At 38.3% G+C, this 24,284-nt stretch overlaps 1 protein-coding gene across 1 annotated transcript in view; it reads right to left on the reverse strand.

The window, feature by feature from the left end:
• The window catches only part of slc22a16 (solute carrier family 22 member 16), a 69,165-nt gene that overhangs the window by 39,126 nt on the left and 5,755 nt on the right, over positions 1 to 24,284 (reverse strand). Inside the window, exons 2-3 of the mRNA XM_030128775.1 lie at positions 17,633 to 18,109; positions 1,990 to 2,107 (exon numbers count right to left, since the gene is read on the reverse strand). Coding sequence (XP_029984635.1) covers positions 1,990 to 2,107; positions 17,633 to 18,109 — 595 coding nt within the window. The remainder of the gene's footprint in view (positions 1 to 1,989; positions 2,108 to 17,632; positions 18,110 to 24,284) is intronic.

Below are 24,284 nucleotides of genomic sequence, written 5' to 3' on the forward strand. Positions count from 1 at the left end.
TAACACACACAAATACACACAGATATACACAACACGCACACACACACAAATACACAACAACACATAAATACACACACACACAAATACACAACAACATACACAGATACACAATGACACACACAAATACACACAGATACACACAACACGCACACACACACAAATACACAACAACACATAAATACACACATACACAAATACACAACAACACATAAATACACACACACACAAATACACAACAACATACACAGATACACAATGACACACACAAATACACACAGATACACACACACACACACACACACAAATACACAACAACACATAAATACACAAAAACACAAATACACAACAACATACACAGATACACAATAACACACACAAATACACACAGATACACACAACACACACACACACAAATACACAACAACACACAAATACACACACACACAAATACTCAACAACATACACAGATACACAATAACACACACAAATACACACAGATACACACAACACGCACACACACACAAATACACAACAACACATAAATACACACACACACACAAATACACAACAACATACACAGATACACAATAACACACACAAATAAACACAGATACACACAACACGCACACACACACAAATACACAACAACACATAAATACACACACACAAATACACAACAACATACACAGATACACAATAACACACACAAATACACACAGATACACACAACACACACACACACACACACAAATACACAACAACACATAAATACACACACACACAAATACACAACTACATACACAAATACACACAGATACACACAACACGCACACACACACAAATACACAACAACACATAAATACACACACACACAAATACACAACAACATACACAGATACACAATAACACACACAGATACACACAAACACACACAGATACATAACAACAAACACACATATACAACAGCACAAACACACACAAAGATGCACAACAACACACAAACACATACAGATACACACAGATAAACACAAACACACACACACAGATACATGACACACACACTCAGATACACAATAACACACATACGCACACGGATGCACAACAACAAACACAAACAGATACACAACACACACACACACAGATACACAACAACACACACAAAGATACACACAGATACACAACAACAAACACACATACACACATACACAACAGTACAAACACACACAAAGATACACAACAACAACACACAAATACATACAGATACACACAGATACACACAAACACACACACACACAGATACACAACAACATACACAGATACACAACACAAACACACACACAGATACACAACACACACACACACACAAAGATATACAAAGATACACAACAACACACACACACACACAACAACATCACACAAACACATACAGATATACAACAACACACACACACACACAGATACCCAACAACACAGATACACAACACACACACAGATACACAACAACAACAACACACAAACACATACAGATACACAACAACACACACACAAATACACAACACACACACACACAACAACAATACACACACACAAATACACGACAACACACAAACACACACACACACACAGTTACACAACAACACAAACACACACAAATACACAACAACACACATACACAGTTACGCAACAACAATATACACACATAAATACACAACAACTCCCACACACAGATACACAACAACAACACACACACAGATACACAATAAAACACACACACAGATACACAATAACACACACAGATACACAAAACGCGCGCGCGCACGCACACACACACACACGCACACACACACACATGCACACACACACACACACACGCACACACACACACACACACCACGCACACACACACGCACACACACACACACGCACGCACACACACACACACGCACACACACACACACACACACACACACACACACACACTGTACTCACCATTGCCAGCAGAAATCGCAGTACTACAAATAAATAGTAGTTTGCAGAAAAGGCCACACACAGCCCCAGTCCAAACTGACACAGACTGGCCAACATCAGAATCCTGACCCGACCCACCCTGAAAGAAGAGTGGAAGAAAAACCAAAAAAGAGCGATTACATGAAAGACCAGCGGAGGAACATGCAGGAGCAGAACCCAGAGGTGGAGTTAACCTGAGTGTATGTTCTGTTCCAGTTCCAGCAGAACCAAAACACAGTAAGAACAGGACTGAGCTCAGACATGGAAACCTCTGTTTCTATGGTAACAGCACCAGGCTTCATTTGGTCGACCACAGACTTCTATACTTTACCCACAGAACACTTTTATCCACAGACCTCCAGACTATATATACTCATATTTGGACGTTTCCTTACATATTTGTACTACAGTAATAATATTTGCACTCAGTGTCTGAACACTGTCCCAGTATTCTGGATCTGACACAAACTGGTTTTACACCTGATAGACTTTCCCTTTCAACAGACTCACTTTATTTTATTTTACCTATAACTTTTTCCTTGTTTAGTGTACAGATTATTTCCTTTTAATCTAGTTTAAATTGTTTAAATTGTACAGTTTATTTTCTTTTATTTATTATTATTACTTGCATACTTATATTGCTTGTATACTGTTGCTATAACTACATAATTATTATTATAACACTTTATCACTTTGTTATAACTAGATAACTAGATAGATAGAGAGAGAGAGAGAGAGAGAGAGAGAGAGAGAGAGAGAGAGAGAGAGAGAGAGAGAGAGAGTGCATAATATATAATATAATAAATAAACTACTTATTATCACTATTTACTACTTTGCCACTTGTCTCTACTAGTACTTTTATTATTTGATTATTAAAAAAAAAAAAAAAAAAAAAATATATATATATATATATATATATATATATATATATATATAGAGAGAGAGAGAGAGAGAGAGAGAGAAGTGGCAGTAGTGATAATAATATTATACTGTAAAATAGTAAGCTAATTATTACTATTATTATTATTATTATTATTATTATTATTATTATTATTATTATTATTATTATTATTATTACCTCCGCCAAGGAGGTTATGTTTTTGCCAGGGTTTGTTTGTTTGTTTGTTTGTTTGTTTGTCTGTCTGTCTGTCTGTTTGTTTGTTTGTCTGTCCGTTAGTGTGCAACATAACTCAAAAAGTTATGGACAGATTTGGATGAAATTTTCAGGGTTTGTTGGAAATGGGATAAGGAAGAAATGATTACATTTTGGTGGTGATCGGGGGTGGGGGGGCCCACGGGGTGGGGGGGGGGGGGGGGGGGGGGGGGGGGCACTGATCAGCCTTGGCGGAGGTCTGCGCTCTCCGAGTGCTTCTAGTTATTATTATTATCATTATTATTATTATTACTACTACTACTACTACTACTACTGCTAGTACTTTCAAACATGCAATTGTGTTTTTTTTTCCCACTACTGTTTTTTTTAATAGTTTTTTACAGTTATGTTATTGTATTACTCTTTTCTTGTGGTATTTCTCGTGTGCACATTCATTGTTGTGCTGCTTTTGGAACCTCAGTTTTCTGAGGGCTAGTTGTATCTAATCTAATCTAATCTAATCTAATTTAATCTAACTAATCTAATCTAATTTTATCTAATCTAGCTAATCTAATCAAATCTAACCAATCTAATCTAATCTAACTAATCTAATCTAATCTGATCTAATATAATCTAACTGATCTAATCTAATCAGATCTAATCTAATCTGATCTGACCTAATCTTATTTTTTTCTAATCTAATCTAATCTAATCTAGCTAATCTAATCTAATCTAATCTAACTAATCTAATCTAACTAATCGGATCTAATCTAATTTTATCTAATCTAGCTAATCTAATCTAATCTAACTAATCTGATCAAATCTAATCAAATCTAATCTAATCTGACCTAATCTTATTTTTTCTAATCTAATCTCATCTAATCTAATCTGACCCAATCTGATCTAATCGAATCGAATCGAATCTAATTTTAGTTTACTTTAGTCGTTTACATTAGTTGTGTGAAGGGAACTGACAAAGTAAGAATTTCATTGCTCAGTACTGCTGTGTATATGACAAGAAACTTCTTAAAAAATAATAATAATAATAAAAAAAACTCTTCCACTTCTGACCTTCCTGCTTTAGTGTCCAATCAGGTGCAAAAACACACACAATTTCTAACCTATTTCTAATAAGTCTATTTCACGCACACACACACACAAATACACAATAACACATAAATATACACACACAGATACACAACAACATACACAGATACACAATAACACACACAAATATACACAGATACACACAACACGCGCACACACACACAAATACACAACAACACATAAATACACACACAAATACACAACATACACAGATACACAATAACACACACAAATACACACAGATATACACAACACGCACATACACACAAATACACAACAACATACACAGATACACAATAACACACACAAATACACAGATACACAATAACACACATAGATACACACAGATACACAACAACAAACACACATACACATCAGCATAAACACACACAAAGATACACAATAGCATACACAGATACACAACACGCACACACACACAAATACACAACAACACATAATACACACACACACATAAATACACAACAACATACACAGATACACAATAACACACACAGATACACACAAACACATACAGATACACAACAACAAACACACATATACAACAGCACAAACACACACAAAGATGCACAACAACACACAAACACATACAGATACACACAGATAAACACAAACACACACACACACACACACACAGATACACAACACACACACACAGATACACAACACACACACATACACACACAGATGCACAACAACAAACACAAACAGATACACAACACACACACACACACACACACACACAGATACACAACAACACACACACAAAGATACACACAGATACACAACAACAAACACACATACACAACAGTACAAACACACACAAAGATACACAACAACAACACACAAACACATACAGATACACACAGATACACACAAACACACACACACACACACAGATACACAACAACATACACAGATACACAACACAAACACACACACAGATACACAACACACACACACAAAGATACACAACAACACACACACACACACACACAACAACATCACACAAACACATACAGATATACAACAACACACACACACACACACACACACACACACACACATATTTCTAATAAGTGCTGTGTCAGCACATAGTCCTCCTGCTGTGCCTGTTCAGTTAGATCCAGGACAGACTCAGGTCATAGCAGACTAAAGTCTACCTTCTACTGCTGACCACTGCTGACCACTGCTGACCACTGAGGTGGTATCAGACTAAAGTCTACCTTCTACTGCTGACCACTGCTGACCACTGCTGACCACTGAGGTGGTATCAGACTAAAGTCTACCTTCTACTGCTGACCACTGCTGACCACTGCTGACCACTGAGGTGGTATCAGACTAAAGTCTGCCTTCTACTGCTGACCACTGCTGACCACTGCTGACCACTGAGGTGGTATCAGACTAAAGTCTACCTTCTACTGCTGACCACTGCTGACCACTGTGGTGGTATCAGACTAAAGTCTACCTTCTACTGCTGACCACTGCTGACCACTGCTGACCACTGCTGACCACTGAGGTGGTATCAGACTAAAGTCTACCTTCTACTGCTGACCACTGCTGACCACTGCTGACCACTGAGGTGGTATCAGACTAAAGTCTACCTTCTACTGCTGACCACTGCTGACCACTGCTGACCACTGAGGTGGTATCAGACTAAAGTCTACCTTCTACTGCTGACCACTGCTGACCACTGCTGACCACTGAGGTGGTATCAGACTAAAGTCTACCTTCTACTGCTGACCACTGCTGACCACTGCTGACCACTGAGGTGGTATCAGACTAAAGTCTACCTTCTACTGCTGACCACTGCTGACCACTGCTGACCACTGAGGTGGTATCAGACTAAAGTCTACCTTCTACTGCTGACCACTGCTGACCACTGAGGTGGTATCAGACTAAAAGTCTACCTTCTACTGCTGACCCTGCTGACCACTGAGGTGGTATCAGACTAAAGTCTACCTTCTACTGCTGACCACTGCTGACCACTGAGGTGGTATCAGACTAAAGTCTACCTTCTACTGCTGACCACTGCTGACCACTGCTGACCACTGAGGTGGTATCAGACTAAAGTCTACCTTCTACTGCTGACCACTGCTGACCACTGTGGTGGTATCAGACTAAAGTCTACCTCTACTGCTGACCATGCTGACACTGCTGACCACTGCTGACACTGAGGTGGTATCAGACTAAAGTCTACCTTCTACTGCTGACCACTGCTGTTTGAACATATGATGTTTTGACGTGTGTCCGTCCACCACAGATGTGCTGCTTCATTCCAGGTTTCCTCATTGACTCCTCTGTCTTACTGTGACTCACATCGTTTCCTCTTAACCCCCCCCCCCCCCCCCCCCAGAACTGGGCCCATCCTGCTGATACATGAGCAGCATAAATAGAACGTGTCATGTTTTTTTCAGAGGTAATGACAACATGAGCGCAGGATTAAAAACACATAGGCCTCATCTTTCAAATATTAAACGGACAGTGTTTTGAATAGTTAAACTGTCATTAAATGAACTGGGGCAGATTTTGGATATCAACCCCTAAAGACCCAGTGTTCCTTTTGGATCAGTTCCCACATGGATTTTTCTCTTTATTTAACCCAGGGGTGTCAAACTCATTTCTTCCAAGGGTCGCATTCAGACCAACTGGATTTCAAGTGGGCCGGACCAGTAAAGCATCCAGACCATCATCATAACCTATAAATAATGACAACTTTTTCTCTTTTAGTGCAAAAAACCTTCCCAAAAAACATGAAATTATGAAAATGTTTACATTTACAAACTATCCTTTAAGAAAAAGCATGTGAATAACCTGAAAAAAAATGAAATTTGTAAGAAAAATAAGTGCAGTTTTAACAATATTATGCCTCAACTTATCATTTATACATGTGCATTTGGGATGTACCGGTTACCAGTATAACGATAAGCCACGGTAAAATTGCAGATGGTGTGTATAGATCAGTTTCATGATGACGAAGGACGTATGCTGCTCGTGCACCTTGGAGGCAGAAAGCACACTGAGTTCGTAGCAAAGCACTGACTACAAGTGTGAATAATGCCGTCGTCTTGCTGTGCTGTGGTTTGTCAGAACAGAAAGAACACGCAGAAGGATTTAAACTGCTACAGAATTCCTGCTGGCAAACGTCCCTTCCAGAAAAATCGGCGAAAGTCATGGTTGCAGGCGTTAAGATGCGAGAACTGGTCTGAGGAGGAAATTCAGAATGCTGGTCTGTGCAGTGCACACTTCAGATCTGTACGTACTGGAGATCTACCATACAGAGGTCGCCTTAACCGGAAATATTCCACCACTGACAGATTTTTTTTTAAATGATGGAAAATTGTGAAGGCCGTCCGTCATTTTGACAGATTAAAATACTGAGGGTAATCGTTGTTTAGCTAACTTTAGCCCAGGGGTGTCCAAACTTTTTTTCAAGAGGGCCAGATCTGATAATGTGGACATTGCCAGGGGCCAGTGGTCCCTTCAGACATTTATTAAACAGTAAAAATTACATATAAATGCGCTGTTCTACAACAATTTTATTTTCATTGTCACAATATCATTTTTTTAAATGGCAATGTAACCAAATCGGAGCCACTTAGGTGTTAACAAATTAAAAAAAAAAAAAAAAAAATTCTGCCTTCTTTTCACATCTGGAGTCAGATAACATAGAACAAACTGTGTGGAGTATCTTAAACTTCCAAGTTGATAAAAATCTTAACCCCACATTCATTTTAAACATGACTTATATGAGTAATCATTACTCATATTTTACTCAGTAATGCAAAGTCTGTTAACATTTAAGATGAAAACATATGACTCTTACTCCTGTCTTTCACAAAATCATTCAGAAAGTAATATTTGTGTCACATCTACAAGTACACAACACCAGCAATTATAGGCAACTAACCTGGCAACTTGGTAGCCTGCCTTGGTGGTGAATTCACTGAACTCCAGGTTCACATGAAGAGTCACTGTTGTGAGTTTAAAGCAGCTGGAATTTGCTTCACTTTTTCGGAGCGCTCACTCCCTGCTAGCTTGTCGTATGCGTTAGCATGTTTTGTCTGCTCGTGTCTCTTTACATTGAATTCCTTAACCCTTTCATGCATTAATTATGAGAAGCTTAATCAAGATTTTTTTCCTTGGTGTTTTTAATTCCTCTTTAGGCATGAAAAAGCAAACAAACAATGTGATTGAATTTTTTTATGAACCTATTTTTCATGGTGTTACAAAAATATCCACTGGACACCATGTGTTTAATTTTAGAAGCAAAGAAACATGTATTTACTGATATACTGCATAAAAACTATGAAATAAAAACATTAATACTGCTAATCTGATGTTTTTTCACATTTTAACATACCTGCATGGAGATAATTTGCCAAAAAAAACCAACCCTTTTGTTAAAAAAAAAAAAAAAAAGGTTAATTACAGTCTAATAACAATTAGAATTTTTTTTACACTCAAACATGTTTCCGCAGACCAGGTTTACCTAAAACAGCAAATTTACAGTAATGGTGTGAATTACAGTGTATGGGATGATGCATAAGTGTCCACTGTGTTGGCTGATATGAAGATAAACCGACAAAATCCATAAATATACAAGAGAACAAAACCTTTGAGCAGCTGTCCACTGTAGTGACCACTATGCATGAGAGGGTTAAACAAGGCAACAGTCTGTTGACAAACTAGGCAAACATAATTGCCTCGATTTTCAGTGAAAAAAAAATTGTAATTCCCATCTCTCCTGGAAGCGGCGGCCCTCACTGTCAACTTTTGTTTTTTTATTTACAGGCGCCGTGGTTAGAAATTAGCGAAAAAGGTTCACGGCAAAGTCACAGAGCCAGATAGAGTTAGAGTGGTGCTGCCACCATGAGGTGAACGGAGGAACTGCATTTTGAATCTTTTATGATTCATGTACTCAGTTCAACAGTCCAGCGGGCCATAAATAATATAATATAAAACCCAAGCTGTGGGCCATATAAAATCTGACCACGGGCCGTGATTGGCCCCTGGGCCGGACTTTGGACATGCCTGATTTAGCCTAAATTAAATGCTACTTTGCTAGCGCAAACTGTGCAGACAGCCGAGTCTCCTTAGTTCTTTTAAAGCCCAGTAAATGTGATGGCACTGATAAACACGGTGAAAAAAGAGGGACTGATGCAGTGAAGGATGACAGACAAGCAAGTTATACTCCAGTTCTTATGGCATTTGGTGTGTTATATGTACGCATTTTCTACCTTTCATGTGTTATTTGATGGCATGTCAATTGGTGTCCAGATCTGTGATTCACAGAACCTGAACCCTAACCCTCAGTGCATGGGATTGACACTGCGTGAACAAACACAAGGAAAGTTTAGATACAGATTTCAAAATTCTTGTGCTAACTTTCCGGGGTCTACATGGCCAGGCCCCTGCATACATTGCTTCCCTGATCCAGCCCTACAGCTCAACTCGTAGCTTGAGGTCTTCAGGACAGCACCTGCTGATGGTTCCACGGACCTGTTTTAGCACATGCAGTGACAGGTGTTTTAAAGCTGTGGCACCACGTCTATGGAATGACCTGCCTCTACACCTACGGTCCATGGACTCTGTAGAGAGCTTTAAGAAACACCTCCAAACCCTCCTGTTCAAAAAGGCTTTTTAGTCTCCCACCTGACCCAGGACCACCACAGACTGATTACACTCTATGTATTCATCATAAAGTACTCCATGTGTCATCACCCCCCCCCCCCCCCCCAGTCTCTCTATATCTCTATCGCTCTCTCTTTTCTCCTCCTTTACTCTCTCTCTTTAACCCCAACTGGTCCAGGCAGACGGCCATCCTTCAGGAGTCTGGGTCTGCTCCAGGTTTCTGCCGTTAAAGGGAAGTTTTTCCTCGTCACTGTCACCAATCACAAGTGTTTGCTCCTGAAGGATTCTGTTGGGTCTCTGTAAACTTAATTTGATTCTGATTTGAATTGATAAAGCACTTTGTGACTCTGTCTGTGAAAAGTGCTCTATAAATAAAATGTACTTACTTACTTAGATAACACACTAATTAAAAGTGGTGTATAGAATTATGCCAGTCGTGATATCACGTTGGTTTATCAGCCAGCAGCAACTACAGCTGCTGCATCACTGAGATGTTTTTGAACATTAAATACTGCTAAATATATCTCATTGTCAAAAAATAAAAATTTGAAATAACGGATAATATTATGTTATGGCGGAATTTTTACGACCCTGTCTGTCAAGATGACGGACAATAAAATGTCTAGTACAACCTCTGCTCCCCACCCGGCTGTGACAGTCTGCTTTTCTACTATAGGACAGTCTTCCTGATGTGGTCAAGTCAAATTATGCGGCCGTGAAAGAGAAGATGGGATCGGCTTTTGGACAGAAACAGTTAATGGACAGTTTTAGAGCTAACATATTCACTCGTTCACGAGTTCCGGGGGAGAGCCTGGAGGTGTATGTGAGCCGGCTGGTAGCTGGTACTGGTGTTTTTGCCTCCGAGTTGCGCGTGCAACACTGTTGTTAGCAAACATTGAAACTCATCTATTACGGTTAAAATTCTAATTATCATGATAACCGTGTTTAATTACCGCACTTTTAGGGGAAAAAACCTGATGTAAAGCTATGCTTTTATGTCAAATATTTGATTATAGTTTTAATTTATAATAATAATAATAATAATAATAATAATAATAATACATCAGTTTTATATAGCGCTTTTCTAAGTACTCAAAGACGCTTTACAAAAAAACAACCAAGGGACAAACATACATCCAACGGGTAAACAGATACAAAGTAAATGCTAAATGGCAATCGAAGAACAAATACAGAGACAAATACTGATTAAAGAAAAACACACAAAAGAAGGTATGTGAGAGTGGAGGAGGTTGAACGGGCGGTCAGTTTTCGAATGATGATCTGAAGAGGTGGGATTTGAGTTGGCTTTTGAATGAGGTGACTGTGTCAGAGTTCCAGATGTGAATGGGTAGAGAGTTCCAGAGGGTGGGGGCGGCGATGGCAAAAGCCCTGTCACCCAGGGTACGGAACTTAGTCTTGGTGATGGGGGTGAGAAGGTTAGCATCTGCAGAGCGGAGGCAGCGAGTAGGGGAGTGGCGGTGAAGTAAATCAGTCAGGTAAGGGGGGGCAAGGTTGTGTAGGGCTTTGTAGGTGATGAGGAGGATCTTGAAGTTAATGCGTTGTTGAACAGGGAGCCAATGAAGTTGACGGAGGATGGGTGTGATGTGATTTCTGGAGCGGGAGTGGGTGAGTAACCGGGCCGCTGAGTTCTGAACATACTGTAATTTTTGGAGGGCAGTGGAAGTAATATAATAATAATAATAGGATAATAATAACTTTATTTGTATAGCACCTTTAAAAACAAAGTTTACAAAGTGCTTTGACAGAGGGCACAACAGCAGGATACACGAAGAAAATAAAATAAAAACACTAAAACAGAAGCAACACAATTAGAGAGATGTATGAACAAGTTAATTATCAAACAAGATCAAATTTAAAATTAAAACTAAAAATTAAGGTTAAAAAGGCAGTAGACATCACATAAAAGCAATTCTATAAAAATGTGTTTTAAGAAGTGATTTAAAAGATGTTACTGATTCCGCAAGCCTTATCTCCTCGGGCAGGCCGTTCCAAAGTCGAGGGGCCCTGATGGAAAATGCCCGGTCACCTTTTGATTTAAGGCTCGACTTCGGAACAGCTAGGAGCCCTCTGCCCGAGGATCTAAGGCTGCGTGCTGGCTCGTAGTCAACTAACATTTCTTGTACATAACTTGGGGCCAGGCCCAATCGAGCTTTAAAAGTGATCAGTAAAATCTTAAAATCAATTCTAAAACATACAGGGAGCCAGTGGAGGGATGCGAGGATGGGAGTGATATGATGGTGTCTGCTAAAACCAGCGAGAAGCCTAGCTGCTGCGTTCTGGACCAATTGGAGGCGAGACAGTGATTTTTGGCTGATGCCAGACAGAAGAGAATTACAGTAGTCAAGTCTGCTGAATATGAATGAGTGGATGATTGTTTCTAGGTTGTGGTGTGGGACTATTGGTTTGATTTTGGAAATAGTTCGTAGCTGGAGAAAACAGGATTGTATAACTTTATTAACCCATAAAGACCCAGTGTGACTTTTGCGGCAGTTCCAGAAAGAATTTTGTTCTCTATTTAACCTTTCTTAAGTGATTTATCACCATTTATTATAATATTATCCTCTGTACTTTGCGTTTGTACAATAAAAATCAGATATCTTTCCATGTTTAATTTAGTGATCATATAGATGTTCATAAAAGCACATATTAAATTAAATTGTCCTAATATCAGAAACGGAGAAAAATGAAGAAAATGTGACTTTTTCAACAAAATCGATCATTAACTGAACATAAACCCAGTGTGTCCTGTCATTGATCCAACTCCATGGGTTTTACTGGTCAATCAATGTTGTAGAAGATGACAGTGTTTCCATGGTAACTACAGAGCCTCTGAATGTCAAAATGGGTCATATTTGATGACCATGAAAAGATGACAAACTGTATTTTACACCAACTATTTACATATTTTGATAGGATTAGCGGATCAGAAGGTATTAAACATTTTATAATGGTAGATGATTTTGGTCGCCAGTGGTTGTTTGGGTCTTTATGGGTTAATGTGTAGTTGGAAGGAGAGGTCTGAGTCAAATATTACCCCAAGATTTCTTGCGGTTTATTTTTAATTTATTACAATTTTGATTTTATATACCTAACATTCGGAACCAATATTCACTTTTAAAGTCTTTGAAAAGGTTCGTTAAGCATCTGTGTGTTATTTATGCAATAATTTATTTTTTTTTTTTTTTTTTTGTGTGTGTGTGTGTGTGCGTTTTCTGGCCTTTTATGTTGATACAGTAGGTTAAAGTGAAAACAACAATAGACAGATGATATAGATGAAGTTGTGCTGAAAAAAAAAAAGATCCCAAACATGGGTATAGGAAACATTTGTTGATATAGTATATAAAGGCAAAATCAAAAGTACTGAAAAACGGACAAAATAGGCTCAGACCACTAAGGGTTAATATTTGGTTTCTATGTTCAAAACAAATTGTGGAACTATAATGAGTTTGACAGCCCTGAACTAAGCCTATGCTCGAAATCTATGAAAAGACCATCCTTATATGGTGCAACTCCATTCCATATGTCACATTTAGTCAAATCTATCTCCTTTCATTATTTATTTTTCTCCAAAGTCTGTCCCTCTTTCCACCAATGTAAACATGGTGGTAAATCTGGACTGGTTGGCTCAGCCTTCTAGGAATCAGTTTGCATTTCCGTGGGCTAAAAGGCCACCGTGCTCCCATATCAGATGTCACTTCTGATACTCTGGAACTGGTTCTGTGGCCAAATGTTCATGCAGAATTTCATCTGCGATTTGAACTCAGGCGTCAGGTTCAAACCACCAACTGAACTGCCTCAGAAGAAAAGAGAAACGAGTGGAAAACAATTCATTTTCCTGTGGAGTCACATGAGAAAGTCTGGCAGTTGACAAGGAACGGATCAATACAGTTGCAGCTCTGATCAATCAATCACTCAATCTATCTATCTATCTATCTATCTATCTATCTATCTATCTATCTATCTATCTATCTATCTATCTATCTATCGTTCTATCTATCGTTCTATCTATCATTCTATCTATCGTTCTATCTATCGTTCTATCGTTCTATCTATCTATCGATCGTTCTATCTATCTATCTATCTATCTATCTATCTATCTATCTATCTATCTATCTATCTATCTATCTATCTATCTATCTATCTATCTATCGTTCTATCGATCGTTCTATCTATCTATCTATCTATCTATCTATCTATCTATCTATCTATCTATCTATCTATCTATCTATCTATCTATCTATCATTCTATTGTTCTATCGTTCTATCGTTCTATCTATCGTTCTATCGTTCTATCTATCTATCGTTCTATCTATCTATCTATCTATCTATCTATCTATCTATCTATCGTTCTATCGTTCTATCGTTCTATCTATCTATCTATCTATCTATCTATCGTTCTATCGTTCTATCTATCGTTCTATCTATCATTCTGTCTATCATTCTATATCTATCTATCTATCGTTCTATCGTTCTATTTATCTATCTATCGTTCTATCATTCTATCTATCTATCATTCTATGTACCGTTCTATCGTTCTATCATTCTATCGTTCTATCTATACTACTTTATACTATAAAACAGTAAATGTATCCATACAGTGATATAATGAAAATGAGGAGAACAGAATACAACTATTTAATGAATACTCACAACAACACCTTCAAAAATGAGTAAAACCAGCTCCACATTAACTTTGCATGAAAAATAATATATGCCTCCATCTTTATTTGTTGCATATCTCCGTTCCTTTTCTTTTTCTTTACCTCTGACTTCAGTAATAAAATACTTAGAAGTCTGTGTCTTGTTAAAAACTCTGCATTCTCAATCAATCTTTCTTTTTTTTTGGCGTTAACTGACATCATCTGACTGAAATCATTAAAGTGCATGAATATCACACAAACATCTTTCACTAGAATCATTCCAGTCCTGACCGGTTAGTGAAATCATATTAAGACTTTTATATGTTACCTCATGTATTTCTTAACTTAAAAGATCATGTGCCTTTGAGCAGACTCCAGGGTTCCCACAGGTTTCTACAAGATAAATATAAGACTTTTTAAGACCTTTTAAGACTATTTAGAACAAAATGTAATGCCTATTTCACAGCCTATCTCATGGCCATACTGGAAAAAAATTTGTGACTCCTCAAATTTAGAAAAATGTATTGATTTCTGCCTTGATTCCCATCGTTCTGAGTCATTTCTCTCCGGGGTCTGCAAAGTTAGCGATAATTGGTTCCTAATTTCAATATAAGTTGTCGGAACAGGTGGAACTGAGTCGACTAACGTTACTTTCTTTGCAGCTTAGACATTTAACAGACACATTTAAACACAATACAGTGAACAAGTCTATGGCAACAGAACTTAAGACCTACCATATCAAATTTACTACATTTTAAAGACTTTTAAGGTATTAAATGCAGACTTTTAAGGCTTTTTAAGACCCCATGGGAACCCTGATAGTGTAAAATTCAAGTATGAGGGAAACTTTTTTCCATATATTTTAAAGACTTTCATACAAAATTCCAGACTTTTCAAGGTCTGGAAAACAGCGTTTCAAAATTCTGTACTTTTTAAGACTTTCAAATCCTGCGCAAGTACCCGGACATGTACTTCTGGACACAAATTTATGTACTGGCATCTTTGTAACCCCTTGACCTCACGACCTGTTTGTTTTGTTTTTTGTTTCTGTATCTGTTAAAAAACTTTCATGGAAAAAAAAGTAAAAAAAAAAAATAAAAAAAAATAAAGTCACAGGGGGGTGGAGAGTCAGCTTTGGAAGGAATTTGACTAGAAGGTTAAAATAAGATTTTTCAGAAACCCATTAAAATCTTTTCTCTCTAAAAGTGGTGTTAGCAACAAATGTTGGAGAAACTGTGGTCTTGTCGATGATCAGACACATATTTTGGGAGTGCCCCATTGTGAAACACTTCTGGACTAATGTAAAAGGCATATTGGATAATTTACTTAACCCTTTCATGCATGAATTATGAGAACCTTAATCAAGATTTTTCCTAAGTGTTTTTATTCCTCTTTAGGCATGAAAAAAGCACTGCGACTGATTTTTTTTTTTTTTATGAACCGATTTTTCATGGAAATGCAAAAATATCCACTCAGCTGGACATCATGAGTTTAATTTTTGAAGCAAAGAAACCTGCATTTACTAATATTCTGTGTGAAAACTATGAAATATTTTTTTCAAATCCTGCTAATCTGATGTTTTCTCACATTTTAACGTACTCTAATATTAGTTATTACTCACTTCATGGAGATAATATGCAAAAAAAAAAAGTTGTTTAAAAGAAAATAGTTAATTAGTCTAATAACAATAACATGACTTACACTCAAACATCTTATTGCAGATCAGGTTTATCAAGAACAGCAAAGTTACGGCAATGGTATGTTCGCTTTTTTGGCTGATATGGAAATAAAACAATAAAATCCATGAATATATAAGATAACAGCTTTGAATAGCTGTCCACTGTAGTTACCACTATGCATGAAAGGGTTAAAGTGAACCTCTCTATGGACCCATTATTATTTTTACTGGACATATTCCCTGATGGTCTGTCCCACGACCAAAAATTCATACTACATCTTCTTCTGATGACTGCAAGAAAAATGATAACAATGTTATGGCTGAAACCTGAATCACCTACAATTGGACAATGGATACAAAAAATTAAACAAGTTTGTCTAATGGAACAGTTAACAGCACAGCTACAGCTGAAGACTCCGACCTTTGAAAGAAGATGGAAACCAGTATTCAGTCTTATTGGAATGGATATTTAAGCCTGGATTGTTTTTTTTCTTTTTTTTTTTTTTCTCTCCTTTTCTTCTTTGAAACCAAATATTTTATGTCGTAATCTTGGGCCCAATCTCAGGACAAACGTTGTTACTCTGTACATTGTTTTTTTTGTTTTATTTTGTTTTCTTCAATAAAAGTTAAAAAAAAAAAAAAAATATATATATATATATATATATATATATATATATATATATATAAAAATAAAAATGTATTGGGAAGGGGTTATTATTTGACTTTGGGGGTTGGGGTCTACTGCGCACTCGCCATTTATGACGAGACTCTGTATGTAACTCAAAAGTAAAACGAGTCATGTAACGTATTACAATTCTGAGACAGTAAAATTGTAAGGTAAGGAATTACTTTTTTCAAGGTCCGAAAAATAGCACCCTGCTTACGCTAAGTACGGAAAATACGTGTGAAAAAACCTTCAATAAGCAGATCTTTCAAAATAAAAGTAGTGTCGTTGTACTGATTGCGTCTAATATAGTCTGGGTCGCCTTTAAGGGGGGGTAAACATGACAAATTCATGGGGCCCAGCATTTGTGGGGGGCCCATAGAGAGAGAAGTGAAGGGGGTCCAGTGGATACAGGTTGGAAGTTGTGAAAAATTTGCGTAAGATCTGCAGTATAATAGAGGCATTGAAGTCGGGAGACGGGCGTTGAAAGCATGTTTTAGTTTCATTACGTTAGTTATGGACACCCCCACCCCACCCCACCCCAGTTCGACAGATCGACAAGATAGTGAATTTTATGAAGGATCCACAACGTTTACCTTTCATGGGAACCACAATTGTTAGCGGCGCACCTGATTCCAATGATATATATTTGACTTTTAATTTGCTAATGACCTCATGCGGGCCAGTTAGGGTCAGCTATCAGGCCACATGTGGTCCAGGTCTGGTATAAAAGTACCCCCACCTCCCAAACCAACTAGTCTTTGTTTACCTGTCAGCGATGTCTCCAAACACCAGCGCACCAATCAGAACTCCCAGCATGAAGGTGGGTTGACACAGCTTGGCCAGCCACTCTTTTTCACACACCAGGTCCCAGTCCGTCACTATGCTCTGCTGCACTTCACTGTGGTCATAAACGAACGTCCCGTCGCAGGCTTTCACGCTTTTGTTGCCGTCAAACTCGTACGTGAAGTCCGTGGGGTCCGTGCGGAGAGCGCGTTGGCATCGGCCCAGCTCCCACTGATCCCCTCGGACCGTCCTCACCACCATGGGTCGTTTCGGCGACTTGAAGAAAGGCAGGACTTCTTCTAAACTAGATCCCGTCACGTTACCGTACAGGACGTCGGTGATGTTGTCAGGTACGCCGCACACGAAGTTTGGCGTCTCCACCAGGAAGACAGAGGCCAGGTAGTGGATCCCGCAAGCGATGGCCTGGAAGACGGCGGCGAAGTACAGACATGCCTGAAATCTAGAAAATAAAAGGTGTTAAAAATCTGCTGGTGCCAGAGCGGAATGAGAAATTATGAGTTAGTGGCAGTTTTATTAAACAGATAACATATACGCCCTTTAGATTATAAACTACTGCACTGAATAAGGTACCACCTGTATCACCATGAGCACCATATTTAACCCTTTAATGCCAAACGTATCATATTTGATACATGAGTTTTTAAGCAATCTACATGATCAATGTGATAGTTTTTGTCGTTAAAAACCTGATGTATACAATTACACTGAACAAAAATATAAACGCACCACTTTTGTTTTTGCTCCCATTTTTCATCAGCTGAACTCAAAGATCTAAAACTTTTTCTGTGTACACATAAGGTTTATTTCTCTCAAATATTGTTCACAAATCTGTCTAAATTTGTGTTAGTGAACACTTCTTCTTTGCTGAGATAATCCATCCACCTCACAGGTGTGGCATATCCAGATGCTGATTAGACAGCAGGATTTTTGCACAGATGTGACTTAGGCTGGCCACAATAAAAGGCCACTCCAAAATGTGCAGTTTTATCACACAGCACAATACCACAGATGTCACAATTTTTGAGGGAATATGCAATCGGCATGCTGACTTCAGGAATCTCCACCAGAGCTTTTGCCTGTGAGTTGAATGTTCATTTCTCTACCATAAGCCATCTCCAAAGCTGTTTCAGAGAATTCATGAAGAAGACTGTGCGAGGAAAATGGTGGTCACACCAAATACTGACTGGTTTTCTGACCCCCCTGGACCACCCAATACAGTAAAAGTGCACATTGTAGAGTGGCCTTTTATTGTGGCCAGCCTAAGTCACACCTGTGCAATAATCCTGCTGTCTAATCAGCATCTTGATATGCCACACCTGTGAGGTGGATGGATTATCTCAGCAAAGGACAAAAGAGAAGTGCTCACTAACACAGATTTAGACAAATTTATGAACAATATTTGAGAGAAATAGGCCTTTTGTGTTCGTAGAAAAAGTTTTAGATCTTTGAGTTCAGCTCATGAAAAATGGGAGCAAAAACAAAAGTGGTGCGTTTATATTTTTGTTCAGTGTAGATACATTCAATACACAGAAAATCCACCAGAGGGGAGGAATTTATTCACCAGAGGTCTTTCCAGTGACACAACAAAGACTGTCATTAATGAGGAAGGAGGAAGAACAAGGTTCAAGGTTACTTTATTTGTACCCTTGGGTAGATTTGTTTTGTAGACGAGGTGATTGCTTTTGGCATTACAGCAAGACATACATTAAACCTGTTTGGCAGGTACTTGATCGAGCTTCCAGACAGGACAAAAAGTGCTCAGTGTTCCACCGTTCATCAGTATAGCAGCATGGATAAGTAAAAGAATAAAATAAATAAATAAGATCAAATAAATAAAAACAAGATGCAATAAAACACAGTTTAAAAAAATCAAGACGATTAAAACAGTCTCTGGGATAAAAACCAGGATAAGAAGATAAAATTAAAAACACTGAAGTCACAATAATAATAAATAGAGCAAAGAAATAGAATAAATAACTAAAATAAGTAAATAAAGTGCAATGTCACTATTTCTTATTGAGCTCAGTGACAGCGACAGGAACAAAGCTGTTTTTATAAACGCTGTGTCCTGAACTTCACCAGTTTTGAAAAGGAATTACCAATTTGTTAGACATGTTTGTGTATTATTATGTTTTTGTTTGTTTAAAAATAATAATATTTGAGTATTGAGACCCGATGTATCAAATATGATACAAAGTTGAAACTCATTCATGGTAATTGATATTCAAAAAAATGTTTTTGGTTGTTCAGAAGGACTAATAAAGGCTCCAGTTTCAAAGAACTGGAATTTTCTGTCAATGATTTAACGGTTCAGGCTTTACAGGGTTAACCCTTTATAGGTCACTCATAGAAATACTCATAGAAATTCAGAATTTCAACCTCAGTCTGTTATTGGAGGACGTAATAAGTAGTGCTGCTGCAATTAGTCAACATAATTGACCATGAAAATTAGTCAACGTCAATTTTTTTAGTTGATACGTCATTTTACTATTGACCGCCTATGTATTTTTGGCTGCGGCACCTGGGGAATCCATTTTCATCAGTACTTTTGTGTTTAATTTGTGACATCTGAAATGTGTTATTTTCTTCATTTGTTCATTTATATGTTTTTTTGTTTTTTTTTAAAGTGTACCATTTCTATTTTATATATTGCACTGGTTTATAAGTTTGAAGGAAACTCAATAAAAACACGTGGAAAAAAAAGGTGTTTAGATTAGTTGACTGATTGAAAAATTAATCAAACGATTAATCAGTAGAAAATCAGTCGTTAATGGCAGCACTAATGACAAGACTTTATTACTTCTGTAAAAAAAATTCTTAAAAATTTTATTGTCATGTAGAAAATCAAGGTCAGTGAAGTTACCATATTTGGTTCTTTGCCCCTAAATTGTAAAAAATATATATGTCGAGGCCCAAAACGGAATCTGGCCTGATACAGAATCGGGCCGGCCCAGAATGGAATTCTATTCTAGGCCGGCCTAGAATGGAATCCTGCTGCTATAATGTTATTTTTATACCATGTTTAATGCAAATGATCCATAATTCTATAATCTGTCATAATTTTACATTTTCAGTCTTACATACCTTGAGTAACTATTGTCAATTTCAGTCGATTTCACTGTACCATATATTGGTGGGGAGTACCACTAGGTTCTATTTGTAAATAAAGTGTATTATAGTTTACAATTAAAATGTTGTTTGTTTCTTTTTTTTTTTCACATATTTGCAAATTCCATGTATTGATTTTTGTAATAATTTAGATCATTTGCATTAAACATGGTATAAAAATAACATTATAGCAGCAGGATTCCATTCTAGGCCGGCCTAGAATAGAATTCCATTCTAGGCCGGCCCGATTCTGAATCGGGCCAGATTCCGTTTTGGGCCTCGACATATATATCCAAGAAGCAAATGTAAAAAATTCAAATATAAAAACATATATAAGGTGAAAGGAACATGTATTTTTCAACATTAGAACCTGTATTTTCGAACATTAGACCCACATCAGTGCTGATCCAGACCCCTGTCCACATCCACATTCTCCTTTGAACATCATTCCTTACATTAGTACCATTACTTCCTGGTACCTAACAAAGCAGGTCCACTCACTGTTCATGCAGAGGTGGACCTTACAGACCCTGGAGACCACATTGGACCTGTCTTCACTGTAACTGTTGCTGTCACTGTCTTGTAATGTGTGCGGAAATGCCCAAAAATAGTCACTTGCTCGTTAAAGGGTTAATAGAGTTCTTGACTGTCTACAAGGCACATCCACAGGGGGGCAAGTGGGGTCAGCCCCCTCCCACTGTGGAGCTTTGCTTCCTCAGATGCCTCTTTTATGTTTGTGTTCTTAACACTATACTCGTAAAAATAAACTCCTCCGCTGTCGACAACCTCCTCAGAGCAAAAAAACAATAAACAGAGCAGAAGTCTTTGATTCTTCTACTCCACTACATCCTACAGATGATTATTGCAGTCTGTTACTTATATTTACTGCACCATACATACTGGGTTATACATTTATTTTGTATAAATAACGTACATAGTCTTGATGTACATATTCTTGAGGCCCCTGAACTAAAATGAGTTTGACCCCTCCTGATGTACACTACAAACAAAAAATTAAGGATATTTCTTTTTTACCTCCACCAAAGAGGTTCTGTTTTTGTCAGCGTTGGGTTTGTCTGTCTGTCAGTCTGTCTGTTTGTGTTCAGAATAACTCAAAAAGTTATGGACGGATTTGGATGAAAATTTCAGGAAATGTTGCTTCTGGCACAAGGAACAAATGATTAAATTTTGGTGGTGATCGGGGGTGGGGGGGTCCCATGGGGAGGCCCACTGATCGGCCTTGGCGGAGGTCTGCGCTCTCCGAATGCTTCTAGTTATACCGTACTTTCCAGGCTATAAGCCGCACCGGAATATAAGCCGCAGGTGTCCACGTTGTCACATGAGATATTTACACAGAAAAATGGTAAACAGAAAGATTACACTGGTCTACAAGGAAAATGCTTCCAGAATAAAAGTAATGAAATTTTACCACATGAGAGTCACTGATAAAGAAAAATCAAGTCAAAAATGTTGGTTGGCTGAACTTTCCAAGATACAGCCTTGGGTCAAAATGTGAAATTCAAGAATTAACGAGAGAATGGGTTTGACTCAAAAGGAATATTTGTCTCAGAGCAACAAGATCTACTTCAAAACACTGTCTGCACATTAGAATACATTCATTTTACAGGTTCTATTTAGTGGAAGATTTATAAAACTATTATATAAATGTACATAAACCAATATATATGTGTAATAACACTTAATCATATACCTTGAAAACATCAGCAAACCGGCACTTTTGTCATTTATTTTCCAATTAATCTTATTAAAATACGTAACATTTAGCACATTTAATGTCTGAAGTAGGGCTGGGTAAAAATGTCGATTTAATCAATCTTAGCTCGATCTCATTTTAATTTTGCATAATCGATTAACAGTGGATGAGATCGATTTTTCAGAGCAGGAGCGGGAGTACGCGGAACTGCAGGCGGCTCCATCTTGCGAACCCCTGAGGAAGACTTGGTCTCGCTCTCGAAAAAGACGCAGAAAAGACACGGTGGGAAGCCCCCTCTGCTGGAGGTCCTCTGGCCTCAAACTCGAACCCACAGTGTGAAGGAACTGGCCGCCCGGCAAGTCGCAGGAGCCGCTCGTTCTTGGAATAATAACTTGGATCCATACTATCACCTATGGCTGAGTATGGAGTTAGAGGAAGAGTAGAGCGACAATATCCGACCGCTATGCTACCCCCCCCCCCCTCCGCTCCGCAACCAACATTCACGGGGTGCGTGCACCAAGCAACCCCCCCCCCGATGTGTAGAAGCCTCCAGCCATAAAACAGAATAAAGATGACGAAGTCCGCTCTGATCCATTGTATAAACATGGGAATGTTTGTGTCCCATTCATTATTTCAGAGCACAGTCAGCTCCTTCCTGCTGAAATGTCAGATTTATTCATTCATTCATTCATTCATTTTCTGAACCCGCTTTATCCTCACTAGGGTCACGGGGGTTGCTTGGAGCCTATCCCAGCTACATAGGGGCGAAGGCGGGGTACACCCTGGACAAGTCTCCAGTTCATCTCAGGGCTGAACATATAGAGACAAACAATCACTCTCACATTCACACCTATGGGCAATTTAGATTAACCAATTAACCTATCAGTGCATGTGTTTGGATGGTGGGAGGAAGCCGGAGTACCCGGAGAGAACCCACGCAGACACGGGGAGAACATGCAAACTCCACACAGAAAGGTCCCACCCCTCGTCGACTGGTGTTGGAATCGAACCCAGGACCTTCTTGCTGTGAGGCACGAGTGCTAACCATGTCAGATTTATTTCCTTTCTAATATCAATATTGATACCAGTATTGATGTTTTGGATGACTGTGGTACTCAAATAATCAGGTTACAACTTAAACTTGTACTTTGGTATCACTAAATTACTCTGAATCAATCAATTAATACTGAATCGAATCGATATTGAATCAAATTGTGATTAATTGATTCAGAACCTTATGAACTGAAATTGAATCGATTATGGAAATTGGCCATGATACCCAGAACTAGTCTGAAGCAAATCATTTCTAAAAAACTGTAGACCAGTGTTATTTAAATATTTATTTCCACACCTTAACTGCTTTTTTCCGAACAGTGCCTGTAACACGGCAGTAAAACGACAGAAACACGACGGGTTCAAAAACCCTAGAAAAGTCATTGATCTGTCTCTTCATCTTCCTTCTGCTCATTAAACCACTGCCGTCGTCTTCTTCAGTGTTCTTCAGTTGAACATCCTCAAATTCTCCGTCACACTCCTTCTACGTCTCTCCTTCGTTGTTGCTCAATGGCACTTCTGTGCAGCAGCTCTATTTCCTTCTTAGACAGATGGCTTTTAACTTAAAAGCTGCAAAATATGCATTTCTTCGTGTGTTTTCCATGAGGGTTTCTGCAAAATGACTGTTAAAAGTAAAGCTTAAAACTTCTCCTCTTCATCACCTCTTCCACCTGTCTGTCTCACTTTTGTGCTTCCGGCTAGAGCGCCCCCTGGTGGCCGTTAGCCCGTATAAATCTAT

The sequence above is a fragment of the Sphaeramia orbicularis genome, chromosome 24, assembly GCF_902148855.1.
Source record: "Sphaeramia orbicularis chromosome 24, fSphaOr1.1, whole genome shotgun sequence".
Lineage (NCBI taxonomy): Eukaryota > Metazoa > Chordata > Actinopteri > Kurtiformes > Apogonidae > Sphaeramia > Sphaeramia orbicularis.